This window comes from Crinia signifera, chromosome 1, assembly GCF_055691185.1.
Source record: "Crinia signifera chromosome 1, ASM5569118v1, whole genome shotgun sequence".
NCBI lineage: Eukaryota > Metazoa > Chordata > Amphibia > Anura > Myobatrachidae > Crinia > Crinia signifera.
In genome coordinates this window covers 118,809,322-118,823,084 of record NC_139217.1, presented here as the reverse complement: position 1 = coordinate 118,823,084, position 13,763 = coordinate 118,809,322, and the positions used below count along the sequence as shown (strand labels likewise).

Below are 13,763 nucleotides of genomic sequence, written 5' to 3'. Positions count from 1 at the left end.
GAAATGAAACTGTCAGTTCTTCTCAGAGTTCACGTTGCAGTTTTATATTAAAATACTTTGGTTGTGAGGGAATAAAACCACACTGAAGGGTTCTCTGTCCCTGTGAACAGGCATTTCCTGGTATGATAGAAGGCTATGGGTTTATTTTCTCACATGAACAATTCTTAGACAGGCAGCCCCTGACATTTGGACTGGAGATCTCCGCCTCGCTGTGTTTACACAGTTGTCTCCATTCATTCAGTGAGAGGAGGAATGACTTCCCTAGTGGTAGCTGATAAAAGGCTCTCTGCGGTGCAGTGTCAGAGTCACTGGGAGACCCAGCACATTCCTATTCTCAGGCTCAGCAGAAACTTCTTCAACTTCTTAAACAAACTATTTATTTGCTTCCAAGAAGCATGCAAGCTCCTCACCGGAGAGCCCAGCTTTGTGACAGCTGTCACTATGTAGAGTGCCTGGAGAGATGACCTCAGCTCGGACAGAGACACTCAGGAGCTCATATATACGCTTATTTTGCAGCAGGATCTTTAGGGCTTTGGGTGGGAGACGCCCCAAGGGCAGGAGAAGCCTGCTGCTGCTCTGCACTGCATGTCTTCTCTATGGGATCTTCATAGTCAGCCAGGTGGTGCACCTTCTGCCCCAGCACAAGCCCACTCACAGAGTGGATGGAGAGACTGCCACAAAGCAACCCAGGAGCTTGTTGGAACAGAACACCTTTTATGTGGACAATTCCCAGCCAGATGGGGGCGCCCTGAACAGTTCCTTCACCCTGCAGCCCAATGTTGTATACATCACCCTGAGGTCCAAGAGAATCAAACCAGCCAATATCAGGGGCACAGTGAGACCAAAGAAGAGGAGGAAATCTGTAGCTCTGGGGCAGAATGGGCATGCACCTGGCAACCTGCAAAGCATTGGCAGACCACTGGACCAACATTGGGAGGAGAATCCAAAAAGAGGAGCCCCCACCTATAAATCCAAAGGGCCAGAAATAATTAATTTAAGTGATGCAGTGGGGGAGACTAATAAGCATCCCAGTAACATAAGGATTTACAGTGACAGTGCTCCCCCATGGTTTGACGCAGAAGATATCAGAACAATGCGGTTCCTGGCAGACTCCAGGATCTATCAGATCAGACAGGTGCCTGCCAGCCATGCGCATCTCATTCACTTTAAAAGTCCGTCCAAGAAAAATTCTCTGTTATCCGCACCCAGCTCAATCTGCCAGGGAAGCTGCGGTCTCATTAGGAGACCCCTGGACATGAGTGAGGTCTTTGCTTTCCACTTGGATCGGATACTGGGGCTTAACCGGACGCTGCCATCAGTGGGCAGAAAGTTTGAGTTCGTCCAAGGTAAGAGGATCTATTGTCTCCACTGTAATGAGTCTGGTTTCCTGCAGTACATGTATCTGACAGCCAGCTGTCCAGGCTGCATCTCCGCCGCTGTATCTGGCACATTAAACATTATCTTATTATATATATTGTGCTGAGATACTGTAGTTGTCACATACTATCCTGAATACCTGCTGCAGATTTTTTTTTTAATATAACTTATTAGATATAAATAATTACATATATTGACGCACAAAGCAATTTGAAAAATACTTTGGCCCTTATTCTGATCGGTGCGGCCCGATCAGAATATGCGGCCGCAACCGTGCAGGCGAATCCCCGCCTTCCATACGGATCGCCACCTGCCGTCCGTATGCGGATATGTGGCGATCCGCATGAAATTGGACGGGGATACGCCTCCTCCATGGTGGGAGCAGCCCCTGCATTCGATGGTCGCCGAACATCGAATGCAGGGCCGCACGCTCCACCAGGTCCCGCAACACAAGACCACACGGACACTTGTCCGTGTAAAATCATGTATAGGGGCGGGCAGCTGACATCCGGCGATGTCAGATGCCCGCCCCGTACCCACGCGTCACGGCCTCATTACCATGCATACGCCCCGCGTTTGCATGGGAACGCCCATGAAACGCGGGGCGTATGCATAGGGTAATGAGGCTAAGTAGCCCCTCACGCCCCTCTACGCCCCCTGTGCGGCGTATAAAGAATCCGTGCGGCGAAATCGCCTGCACATGCGCAGAGTGACCTCTGCACATGCGCAGACGATCAACATCGGCGGTCCGTCCGCATGTGGGAATTTCCGCACCGATCAGAATAAGGGCCTTTGTCGGGCTGTCTGCATAGTCATCCTAATTCAGTGGTTGATAGTGCAGGTTTTGAGGATATCCCTACTTAAGCATTGGTAAATTCAAAGTACTTCAGTTTTATTATACCATCTGTGCACATACCTGAATATCCTTAAAACATGGATTGTTAGCAGCCCCCACCACCACCCCACCACACACACACACAAAGGAAAAGAATCAGCTTCTCAAAAGGGGATACTGCTGGGTGATATTGGCCTTGTGTGCCCCAAATGCCATAAGCATCTGTCAAATGGTTCCCCAGCAGCATGTTCCCCAAATACATACATTTCACATTTCATCATACATAGATACATACATACATACATACATACATACACTTCATCATTACAATACATTACTATATTACATGCCCCACCCCCTATATGCTGCACTACATTACTACATTATATACCTAATATGCTGCACTACATTACTACACTATATACTTCCTATACGCTTCACCATACCACTACAGTGCACACCCGTATACACTACACCGCATCACTACACTGCACGCCCATAAACACTACACCGAATCACTACACTGCACGTCCATATACACTACACCGCTTCACTACATTGCATGATTACACTGCATGCTCCTATACCACATGACTACACTGCATGCCCCTATACACTACACCACATCACTACACTGCATGCCCCTATACACTAAACCGCATGACTACACTGTACGTCCATATACACTACACCACATCACTACACTGCATGCCCCTATACACTACACCGCATGACTACACTGCACGTCCATATACACTACACCGCCATAGGCGAATCTAGAATTATGGTAATGAGTGGTCCCAGATCTAGACATAACAGTAGGGGGACCTTTGCGCAGCGTAGCCGCGCGTCAAAAGGGGGCGTGGCCTCATGGGAAGGAGGCATGGCATCACAAAAAGGGGTGTGGTATTACACTTAAGACCATACACAGTAATGCCCATTACACATTTTAGCAAACTCCGTAATACCCATTACACATAAAGCCACACGCCATAATGCCAATTACACATAAGGCCACACACCATAATGCCCATTACACATTGTGCCACACATCATGATGCCCATTACATACTATATAACAAACTGTAATGCCCATTACATATTTGCCACATAAGTGCTGCTAACCTACGTGCTCATTGCTAGGGGGTTCTTGCTTGATGGCACCATAGTACCCATTACACATGATGCCACACACCATAGTACCCATTACACATGATGCCGCGCACCATAGTACCCATTACACATGATGCTGCACACATAATGTCCCTTACACATGATGCTGCACACATAATGCCGCTTACACATGATGCTGCACACCGTAATGCCCCTTACACATTAAGCCACACATTATGCGTAATGCCCCCACATACCGCCACTTGTAGCGTCCCTTAAACAATGCCCCCAAAAGTGCCACTTACTGTAAATTTTTATATGAGCCTTCGCTGCTGCTGCAGGGAGAGATGGAGAGCAGTGCAGATGCTTCTATGGGGAGAGGTGCAGAGCGCAGCGCAGAGCACGCTCCCACTCTCCTCCTGTTGTCCCCTCTAGCCGAGTGGACATTTGAAATACTGTGCGCGCTGTTGTTGTGCGTGACATCGGGGGAGCACGCCGGGCGCCGGCACCACCTGATTAAAGGGGGGGGCGGGCTGAGGTGAAAGCGGGGAGAATAATTGGAGCGGAAGCTGCAGGGGTGACAGTCATTGACAGCTGGACAGAGAGCAGGGGGCTGCCCGGCTGTATTCAGAGCACTGCAGGTCACGGCTGTTTGAAATAATACCCCTTTCACAACAGAAAATGCAGGGATTTACCCGGGAATATGGTCATGCAGGGACATTCCTAGGCTGACCCCTTATACACCAGCCTAGTCCCTACATTTTCTGGTGTGAGGGGGAGAGACAACCACTCCCCTCTCCCTACCCCCCTTTAACCAACCAGCTATATCTTCGGAACCAACTGACCCATTTACATGAGACCAGTATCATATTGAAGAACTTTTGAGTTGGCTTCGAATGATTTTGGTCCCGTGAAACTGGGCTGTTTGGTTCCAGAGAAATCTGCCCTCAAAAAACATAAAAAGTAAAAAAAAAAACAGTTTAACCTCAATATCCCTGGAACAAATTAACCCATATGGATCCAGCCTGGTATCAGATTGAAGGCCCAACGATTTGGGTTTGACTGAGATAAACCTCGAGCTTCAGTGATGCCGAAGGGGGAACTGGCAGCCGTTGAACTGGGTGGGGGTCAGAATTAGCGCGTCCCTTGTTATCCTATAGGGAAAACGTTCCAGCTTTGCCTGGCAGTATCTCCGGTTCCCAGGGGGCTAGAGACACGGGGCTGGTATCGTTGGAAAGCCCCATTCCTCAGCTCCAATTGGGTGGTCCTGTGCACCCCCGGACCACCCCCTAGATTCGCCTATGTACACCGCATCACTACATTGCATGCCCCTATACAATACACCTCATCACTTCACTGCATGCCCCTATACACTACACCGCATGACCACACTGCACATCCATACACACTACACCGCATCACTACACTGCACGCCCATATACACTACACCACATCACTGCACTGCATGTCCATGCTGGGCCTAACCAATTTGATGTGTTATGCAAGATTTTGGCTGGTGCCCTCTAGCACTATTGCTCGTTCTGACTCAGCACCCCTCTCCCAGCACAGCACCTATCACCAGTAGCACAAATCACAGCAGCAGTCAGTAACACCCATCAGTCAGCAACCCCCTAACCTATAGAATTTCTCATCCACAAAGTTTTAACTTGACATTTTGGTACTCTGTAAAAGCAAGAGCATTGATGCCTCTACCCTCATATCTCAAATAGGAACAGCAAGTGCCTGCATCACACAGTAGTGTCCCTTTTCACATTACACTACACTGTGTTGCTCCTTATTCACATTACACCACATGGTGTTGCTCCATATTCACATTACACCACCCCACATTGCTCCTAATTCACAATACATCACACTGCATTGCCCCTTATTCACATTACACCACAAAATATTTCTGCTTATAGACATTACAATACACAGTATTGCTCCCATATCCCATTTTACCTCACAGTAGTACCTTTATACATGTTACACCACACAGTAGTGTATCTTATACACATAATGCCACACTGTAGTAGCTCCACGTATCACACCGTATCACACCGTAATGCCTCTTAAACATTATGCTACACATTAGTTATGTCCATATACACATAATGCCCACACATTATGCCACATTTTCCAAAACCTTTCATTGCCATTTGATAAATTGTATTATTATTGAGTTCCTGAAAGTTATATGATGTTGGAGGAGGCCTGGTTGGTGTGAATGGGATGTGGTTGACTAGATTAGGAACATATTATTTTATTATAGTAGCTCTGCCCCCCACCTCCAAACACACACCCACACACACCCATTGTGCGGTTAGGGGTGGCAAGTATGAGATGTTGCATTTCAGTTGCATAAGGAGTTCAGGGGAAGTTGTTTATCCTACAAAAAAATGCAAAAAGCAGAAAGATAAGTAGTTTACAATGGCGTTAGTACTGTAGTTTACAGTTTACTATAAATGTTAATTGGCTGCATGTGCCAGATCCAAGGACAATAAACAGTATGCACACAAAGTCAAATTTTTAGATGAACCATATCTACATTTTGCATGTCCTGCACAGGCACCTGAAGTACAGACACTGCTTCTCTGGGGCCTTCTTATCAATAGGATCAAGTTCCTGTAGGAATGGCCCCTGATTATCGATGATTCAAAATCAGTGATAGTCGATGACCAATGTTGAATACTTTTTTCACCAATGGGGAAGATGGTTTCCCACCATTTTTGATACACAAGTAACAAATATTTGTTTTTTTCAAGGAGACACAGAGCTTAGCGCAGTCCCGACACTCCCATGAAGCTCCGCCCCCAGGCTCTCTTATGCCCGCAGCCTAATAATTATAAAGCAGTGGTGACCTTTAGTGAGGGAATCCATCGATGGGTCCATTGAAGAAGGTTTCACACAATTGAGTTTACTCATCATTGGTACCATCGATGGTGACCAAAGATGGGTAACCAACAATGGCCATCCCTAGTCTTTCCGCATCCGGACTCTTGCAGATATTAAACTCAATGGGGCAGATGTATTAAGCCAGTCGAAGAGATAAACTGGAGATAAAGTGGAAGGAGATAACGCACCAGCCAATCAACTTTCAACTGTCATATTTCAAACACAGCTGATTGGCTGGTGCATTATCTCCTTCCACTTTATCTCCAGTTTATCTCTTCACCAGGCTTAATACATCTGCCCCAATATAAGATACTCAATCTCCCTTCAAACCACACTGTACTATGACAATTCTATTACTTACATTTCTATTTTCTTACATAGAACACTGTTGAACACTAATATTTTACCCAGCAGTCTCTACATAAATGGGGCTGATTGTGAACTGGGAATAAAGCAAAATAGTAACTGGGATGTACAGTAGCAAATAAAAGCTCAGCTGCACAAATAATCAGCATTCTGTATGGTTTTCATGCATTCTACAGCAGGTCCTAAACACGAGACGTTGTAATGCTTCTTAAGAAGACATCTGGTGAAATTGAAATAGAAATGAGCTCTCTACTATATCTATCATTTTATAGTATGTTCTTGGTCAATGATCGCTAGAAGCGCATCGGTTGCTATTGGTGACTACGCTTGTGCAGTGGTGCCGAGAAGGGGGGGAGGGGGCATGGGTACTTTTTGCCCTGGTCTGATGGAGACACGGGAATTACTTTTAAATATGTACAAAGTCATAAATGAAGTGCATTATAACTTGGGGGAAGATTCAGTGATGATCCGATGTTCCGATGGTGGGGTGTCTGCGCATGCGCGTATTTGCCCATGTGCAGACCCTGGGATCGAATGGCTTCAGCGAATTATACTCTCGCCGAGCTGTTTGCTCCAGAGGGGGAGACGGGGCTGAAGCGGGGGTATGGCCAGCGTTTTATGGGCGTTCCCATGAAAACACTGGGCATTCCCCTGGGAACGCAGAGGGGCCGATGCCTGCGCCCTCTTCGTTGGACTCCAACAGAAGTAAAAGACTGACTTTTATTTATGAAAGGAAGAGAAGTCATTTGATGATCATTCGGCGACCATCGGAGGATGGGGGAGGTTCCCACAGATGGGGGAGGTGTTCACATGAAATATCCACTCGCGGTCCATTTGCTTGGCGTCTTACCGCATTCGGACGTTGTGAGCGATCCGTACGGTAGGCGGGCCTAAGAACACTCGGTGCCCGTCCGAAATTCACATCCGTCTGATTCAACTTGAATAATGGACATTGTACAGATCCCCTCTGATATGTGCCATTGTGTGTGGTGGGGCCACAGTGATACTATTCACAGCAAATTACACCCTCAAACATGGGTAGATTCAGCTGTGAGCTAGCTTTTGCCACAGCAGGGAGACACACAGCGTGGGCTCCGTCTGCCATAACAATAGCCATTGCCAAAGTGGTCAGTCCAAGCCTGGAAGTCGGGACTATTCCATAACAAATGGACAAGCTTTGATCAGTTTGGGATATGTTCTTTACAGGTGGCCTACAAGCCCCAGCAATCCTGATCTGTCACTCTGGAACTTGTTGGGCAGTAAGAGTTACTGGCACCTGTAGTCCATCTGTAAAGAAAATATTAAAATGAAGACAAGTCATGTCCTATTTAAGCTGTATTGCATAGTTGCTGCCCGCAGGACTTCCGGCATATTCTTTCTTCAGGTGCTCTTTGCTTCTTCCCAACTGACTCCTTGCCACAGCCATGTTTTGGCCCGCACGGGCAGGGCAGTGATGCAGTAAGCCACCATCGCTAAACCTATGATCACTGCCGAACACTGTAAAAGAAACAGGCTAGAATTTCAGTTTGTAAAGATTGTAGAGCAATGTGAAATACAGCTGATAAATCTCTGACATACAGTAACTACTTATCTGAATTCTGTACATTAATATACAGTAATGTTTTAGAGGAATTCAGAGAATGCAATTTACAGTATCAATGGGTGTTTGTATTTTTGAATGTTGGTTATATTAAGCAAAAGGAATGTGTCATTAAACATTATTTAATCCTATCATCCTCCCTTATTCATTTTTTTTGCACCTCCAAGCACCTCTGGAGTTTCCCAGCAGCCCCCTCCACAGTGCCAAAGATGGAGGTGAGACCGCCAGAAGCTGCAGAGACCACCAGAGAGGGTTTTTTTTTAAAATATATATAAACTTGTTTATTTTTTTTATTGGATTCTGTGGGTATGAGAGTGCGAACACCTGTAAGGTATGCAACGTTTTTACCTCACACTCATTTGAATTTCCTTTCTTGGATTCTAAATTTTGTCTCCAAAAGAGATTGGAAATGAGAATTTTACCATTTCAGGTCCAACATCTAATCAGGCTTAATAGCCCTAGCGCTAGTAGCAGATCCAATGGTGAGCCACTTTAGAATAAGAACAGTAACATCGTTCAACATTCACTGTAGACCATTTTTGAATAAAAATAAATAAAAAATTACAATTAATTGAAACATTTAAACCAGACTATTTGAATTATCAAAAACATTTTTTGGACGGCAAAGGGTTAAAGGATACCAGAGCACTGGAATCTATATTGTAAAGTTACCATCACATGAGTCTGTAATGCAGCAGCACCAGATATTTGTATGTTGTGCCTACACCCAACAGAAATTTTGGTGATCTTCAGAGATTTGTCTGTATTTTACAAAGCTGAATAGTAGTTACTACTAGTATTCACTGGGGGAAATTTACTAAGATGTGTATTCTACTTTACATGTGATGTTGCTATGGGCAACCAATCAGATCCTGTCTACTATCTTCTAGAGGGTGCTAAATAAATAAGAAGTAGATTCTGATTGGTTGCCCATAGCAACTTCACATGTGAAGTAGAATACACATCTTAGTAAATTTCCCCCACTATGTTTTGACTAGTGGTCATAGAATGATTTAGAATGATTAGCTTTGCAAATTTTTTGTATAGAAAAAATAGGAATTCAGGGCCTGATTCATACCTGTTCGCTGGGCTGTGTATACTTGCAGCCTAGCAAACAGGCCAACACTGCCCTGCCAAACGCCCGCCTGCATCCCCTTGCTAGCATGCAATGGGATGTGCACAAGATCACATGCAGCCGACGGGGAGAGAAATCATTTGAAGGTTGCCGACCATAGATTAATTTTTCTCCCCTTCAGAAATCAAAGTCAGTCTAAATTGATCGCTGAATATGGATCGGGCGCCGATGTCATGTGACGTCAGTCGTCCACCCCGAGCAGACAAAGTCACTCCTGCGTTCCCCGGGGAATGCTCAAAGTTTTTATGGGTATGGCCTTAAACGCATAGGTTCTGTAATAAGTCCCTGTGATGTGCCTGCAAAATGTTATAGGCACATTGCTGCATGTACTGTATCGCTCATCTGGCATGCCCACTACAGTTCCCTCACTGTGCAATCTAGGGGTTGAAAATTGTATTTTGGCAAGCTTCAGTCTTATGTTCTGGCAGGCACACATGGGGCCTGATGAAGACCTGTACAAAGGGCCTAATTCAGAAATGTGCGCAACCCTAATGGTTTATGTACATCTCCAGTGATGTGAGATATGCAGATCTCATTCTACAAGATCACTCTCGGTGCTCTGGACATGACAGTGACAGGTTTGGGAGCAGACCTGGGATGGCAAGAGGTAGTGTTACATAAATTGGGGTATGTCAGCCCTGTTTTTTGGGTGTGCTGAAGCCAGGGCCAGACTAGGACCAGAAATCGGCCCTGGCATTTTGAGCACACATGCCCACCTCAGCCGTGCGTCAAAAAGGGGCGTGGCATCACAAAAAGGAGGCATTACACATTATGGAACACAACGTTATGCCCATTACACATTATGCCGCACATCGTAATGCCCATTACACATTAAGCGCACACCATAATGCCCATTACACATTAAGCGCAGACCTTAATGCCCATTACACAAAATGCTGCAAACAGTGATGCCCATTACTCAGTATGCTGCATACAGTTATACCCATTACACAATATGCTAGAAATAAGTCAGAGGTTCGTAGCCTAGGGTAGGATAAGACAAGGGGTATAGGAATAAGGACTAGTAGTCAGTCATAGACAAAAAACAAGAGCAGGACACTTACTATCTTGGCACTGTGGCACCACTGGCACTGGAACTCGGCTGGACGGATGAGATGATCCCATTGGGATCCAATGTCCCCTGGATGTCTTGAGTTCCTTCTCCCTCTGGCCACAGCTGTGGCCTGTTGCATATGCCGTGGTCTTTTTGCGTCACCTGGAGGCAGCGGGGTGGGCAGCAGGGTGCTCAGGAGCGGCGTGAGGGGCTGGGTGGTGCAGACTATAATGTGCGCCGGGCGGCCAGGACTGGAGGCAGCAGGGCAGGCAGCAGGGGGCTCAGGAGCGGCTGCCGTGTCATGTCGCTGCGGCGTGCAGACTAACGGGTGCCGGGCGGCCAGGGCTCAGGAACGGCTGCTGCGTCATGACGCTGCGGTGTCATGGCATCAATATGCAAATTACCTGCGTTTACCTGTGAAGGTATCCGCGTACGCTCGCCACGCTTCGGGCCCGGTGGCTCGCTGCGCTCGCCACACTAATCTATTCTCAACTCCACGCCGACGTGGATAGTGGATGTATGAAAAGGTCGTAGGACGCGTACCGCCGCCCCTCGCGGGCTCGCGGCGCTCTCCACACTTCGGGTTCACGTTTATAGTGGGGGGGTGGCGTGGGGGTGCATTTAACATTGTAAGCACCCATTAGGGTGCTTATACGATTTTTCATCGTATAGGGGGTCAAAATCGCGTCGCATCGCATGCCATCGGGTACATGCGATACGTTCATTGTACGATGCTGAAATCGGGCGCCGCCAAAATACACAAGTACCATCTTCTGATCTTACATGCTGCATGATGAAAGATCAGAAGATTTAACAAAAGGAACGCAAATGGGATCTAATCTTTGGTGAAGATGTGCGCTTGCCTTAAATCTTTTGTCCAGGACAGACTAATAAGAAAGATTTGAAGGCTAATTTATGCGCACATCTTAAGATCACAGATCTTTTTAGTGTGTGGGCACCATGAGACCATGGATAGTGCATACCTCCCAACAGTCCCGATTTTATCGGGACAGTCCCGATTTTATCGGGACAGTCCCGATTGTCAGGGCCTGTCCCGCTGTCCCACCCGCGGGCGGCAGTGTCCCGCGGTGTGGGGGGGCTGTTGGGAGTCCCCCCTGTCAGCTGCACAGCGTCTATTCCCGCAGCCAGGGGGCTGGGGGCATGGCTAGAGGCTCACAGAGCCTCTGGGTCATGCCCTCATAGCGGCAAAATTGGGGCGTGGCCTCGTGGGGGAGCCGCGAGTATAGGCCATGCCCCCAAATTAGGCCACGCCCCCGAAAATTTCGGCGCGCCTCAGGCACGTAGCAGCAGCGTCCCGACTGCTAAACTACCAAAGTTGGGAGGTATGATAGTGCAACCAACTCTGCTTGAGTCTGAACACTTCACCACCTTATATCATTGACACTTGCACCAGTCAAATGTACGCCCTGCGTCTCCTTCTGACATTCCGCCAAACATGGCCCTGTGTCTGCAGATCTGCATTTGGGAACGCAGCTGCATTCTCTGACAAGCCCATGAAATCAGTTTAACAAACTGCACTTCCATATGTATTATTGTTTTTCACAGAGACAAATCATGTTAATTGATAGCAAAGAAACGCATAAGAAATCGTAAAGCTTTTCTGTCTACAACTCATTTTTGCCATATCTTGTCAGCCTCCCTCTTAATTCAACAGTGTATAGCAGGTATATTTGTGCAGTAAGCATTAACCATTTGGCCAACACATCCACTTGCTGACATGCTGCTTGTCCAATTAAACTGAAAACGTATTCAGACTGCATGCTTTTGGTATATACATTACTTTAGTTACACTGCATATGGCTCAGGAAATGAATGTTATGCAGTCACTTTGTCAAGTATTTTTATATGCGGCTTAGCATTTAGCAGTTGTTGAGTTATATTTTAGACTGGAAGACGGTCACGCTATACTGTTCATGTTTCAGGAAACCATACGTCAACTAAAGACATAATTGATATAGATAAATCAGAGCAGTTTGGACTTGATATTTCCATGACTGCCGAACTGCAACGTACACGTATCAGTATTCACTTCATATTGGGCAGTAAACATAATAAGTTATTACTATAAATGCCATATAGCATTCAAATCTTAAGTGTAAGGGAGAAATTTACTAAGATGGGAGTTCTGTTTTACATGGGATGTTGCTAGGGGCAACTAATCAGATTCTATTATCTTCTAGAAGGTGCTAAATAAATAAGTAGATTCTGATTGGTTGCCAATACCAACATCCCATGTGAAACTCCCATCTTAGTAAATTTCCCCCAAGTGATTTAAGGCAGTGTTCTATTCCACTCAGCATTGTAATAATTCATTTCTGATAATTACACTCTGTTGCGGTGATTTGGTAGAGGAGCAGGATTTTTCACTGTAACCCAATGTGCAGCAGCCAAATAAATGCCAATCCTTTCTCTAGTCACAGTGCGGACTTCAACGTGAAAAGGATTCACCTATATTTTATGTTCTTCCTCTCTTCTACATCTTCAAAGAAAGTGTATGGTGAGACTGATGAAAGTCATGTACAGTATACTGCAACATCATAATAGTATGAGAGATTCAGAAAGTGAGAGATTTGGTAAGAAATATCCAGTTATTTTAAAGCTGCAATCATTTACACTTAAAAATCTATTGCAGTGTAAATGATTGCCGCTTTAAAAAACCCTGGAGATTTCTTACCAAATCTCTCACAAAGCCACCTTCAACGCCGCTCATCTGCTGGTTATACCAGCAAATAAGCGGCTTTCCCGATGATGATGCGGGAGCGCTCTTTGCTTGAGCGGCTTTCAGCTCAAAGTTGCCCAGTGTATATGGGCCTTAAGGGCACAAGAAAGATTATATCATTATCCTCAAGCCCTATAAACACTAAATGAGAAATGCAAATCACCCCATGGGTGATTTCATACCCCCACTATCCAACTACACATAGAGTTGATTTTATATAGTGTGGCTAGCGCAGCGAGCCACAGAGCCCGAAGCGTGGCGAGTGCAGCGAGCCCCGGGAGGGGACGCAGAATACATGTAAATTAATCCGCGGGGCTCGCTGCGCTCGCCGCGCTTCGCTCACCACACTATATAAAATCAACTCCATACGTAGTTGGGGGATGCGGTCATTGGTCAGAATGCATTTAGGTCTACAGTCATTAGGTCGACCCCACTAGGTCGACTGGCAGGAAGGTCGACCTGACTTAAGGTCGACATGGGCCAAGGTCGACATGACTTAAGGTCGATTTTGCATAAAGGTCGACATGAGGAAGGTCGACTGGTCATAAGGTCGACATGGGTTTTTCACTGTTTTTTGAGCCGACATGTGCCGACAGGCGGTATTTCATGCCCTACCATCCACTAGGGCGTGGTGGGAGAATAAAA

The 13,763-nt window shown here is 46.2% G+C and overlaps 1 protein-coding gene across 1 annotated transcript in view; it reads left to right on the top strand.

Annotated features, from left to right (window-relative positions):
- Positions 1-252: 252 nt before the first annotated feature.
- GASK1B (golgi associated kinase 1B) overlaps positions 253-13,763 on the top strand; it is a 49,575-nt gene continuing 36,064 nt past the window's right edge. The window contains exon 1 of the mRNA XM_083172466.1: positions 253-1,346. Coding sequence (XP_083028592.1) covers positions 461-1,346 — 886 coding nt within the window. The 5' untranslated portion in view covers positions 253-460. The remainder of the gene's footprint in view (positions 1,347-13,763) is intronic.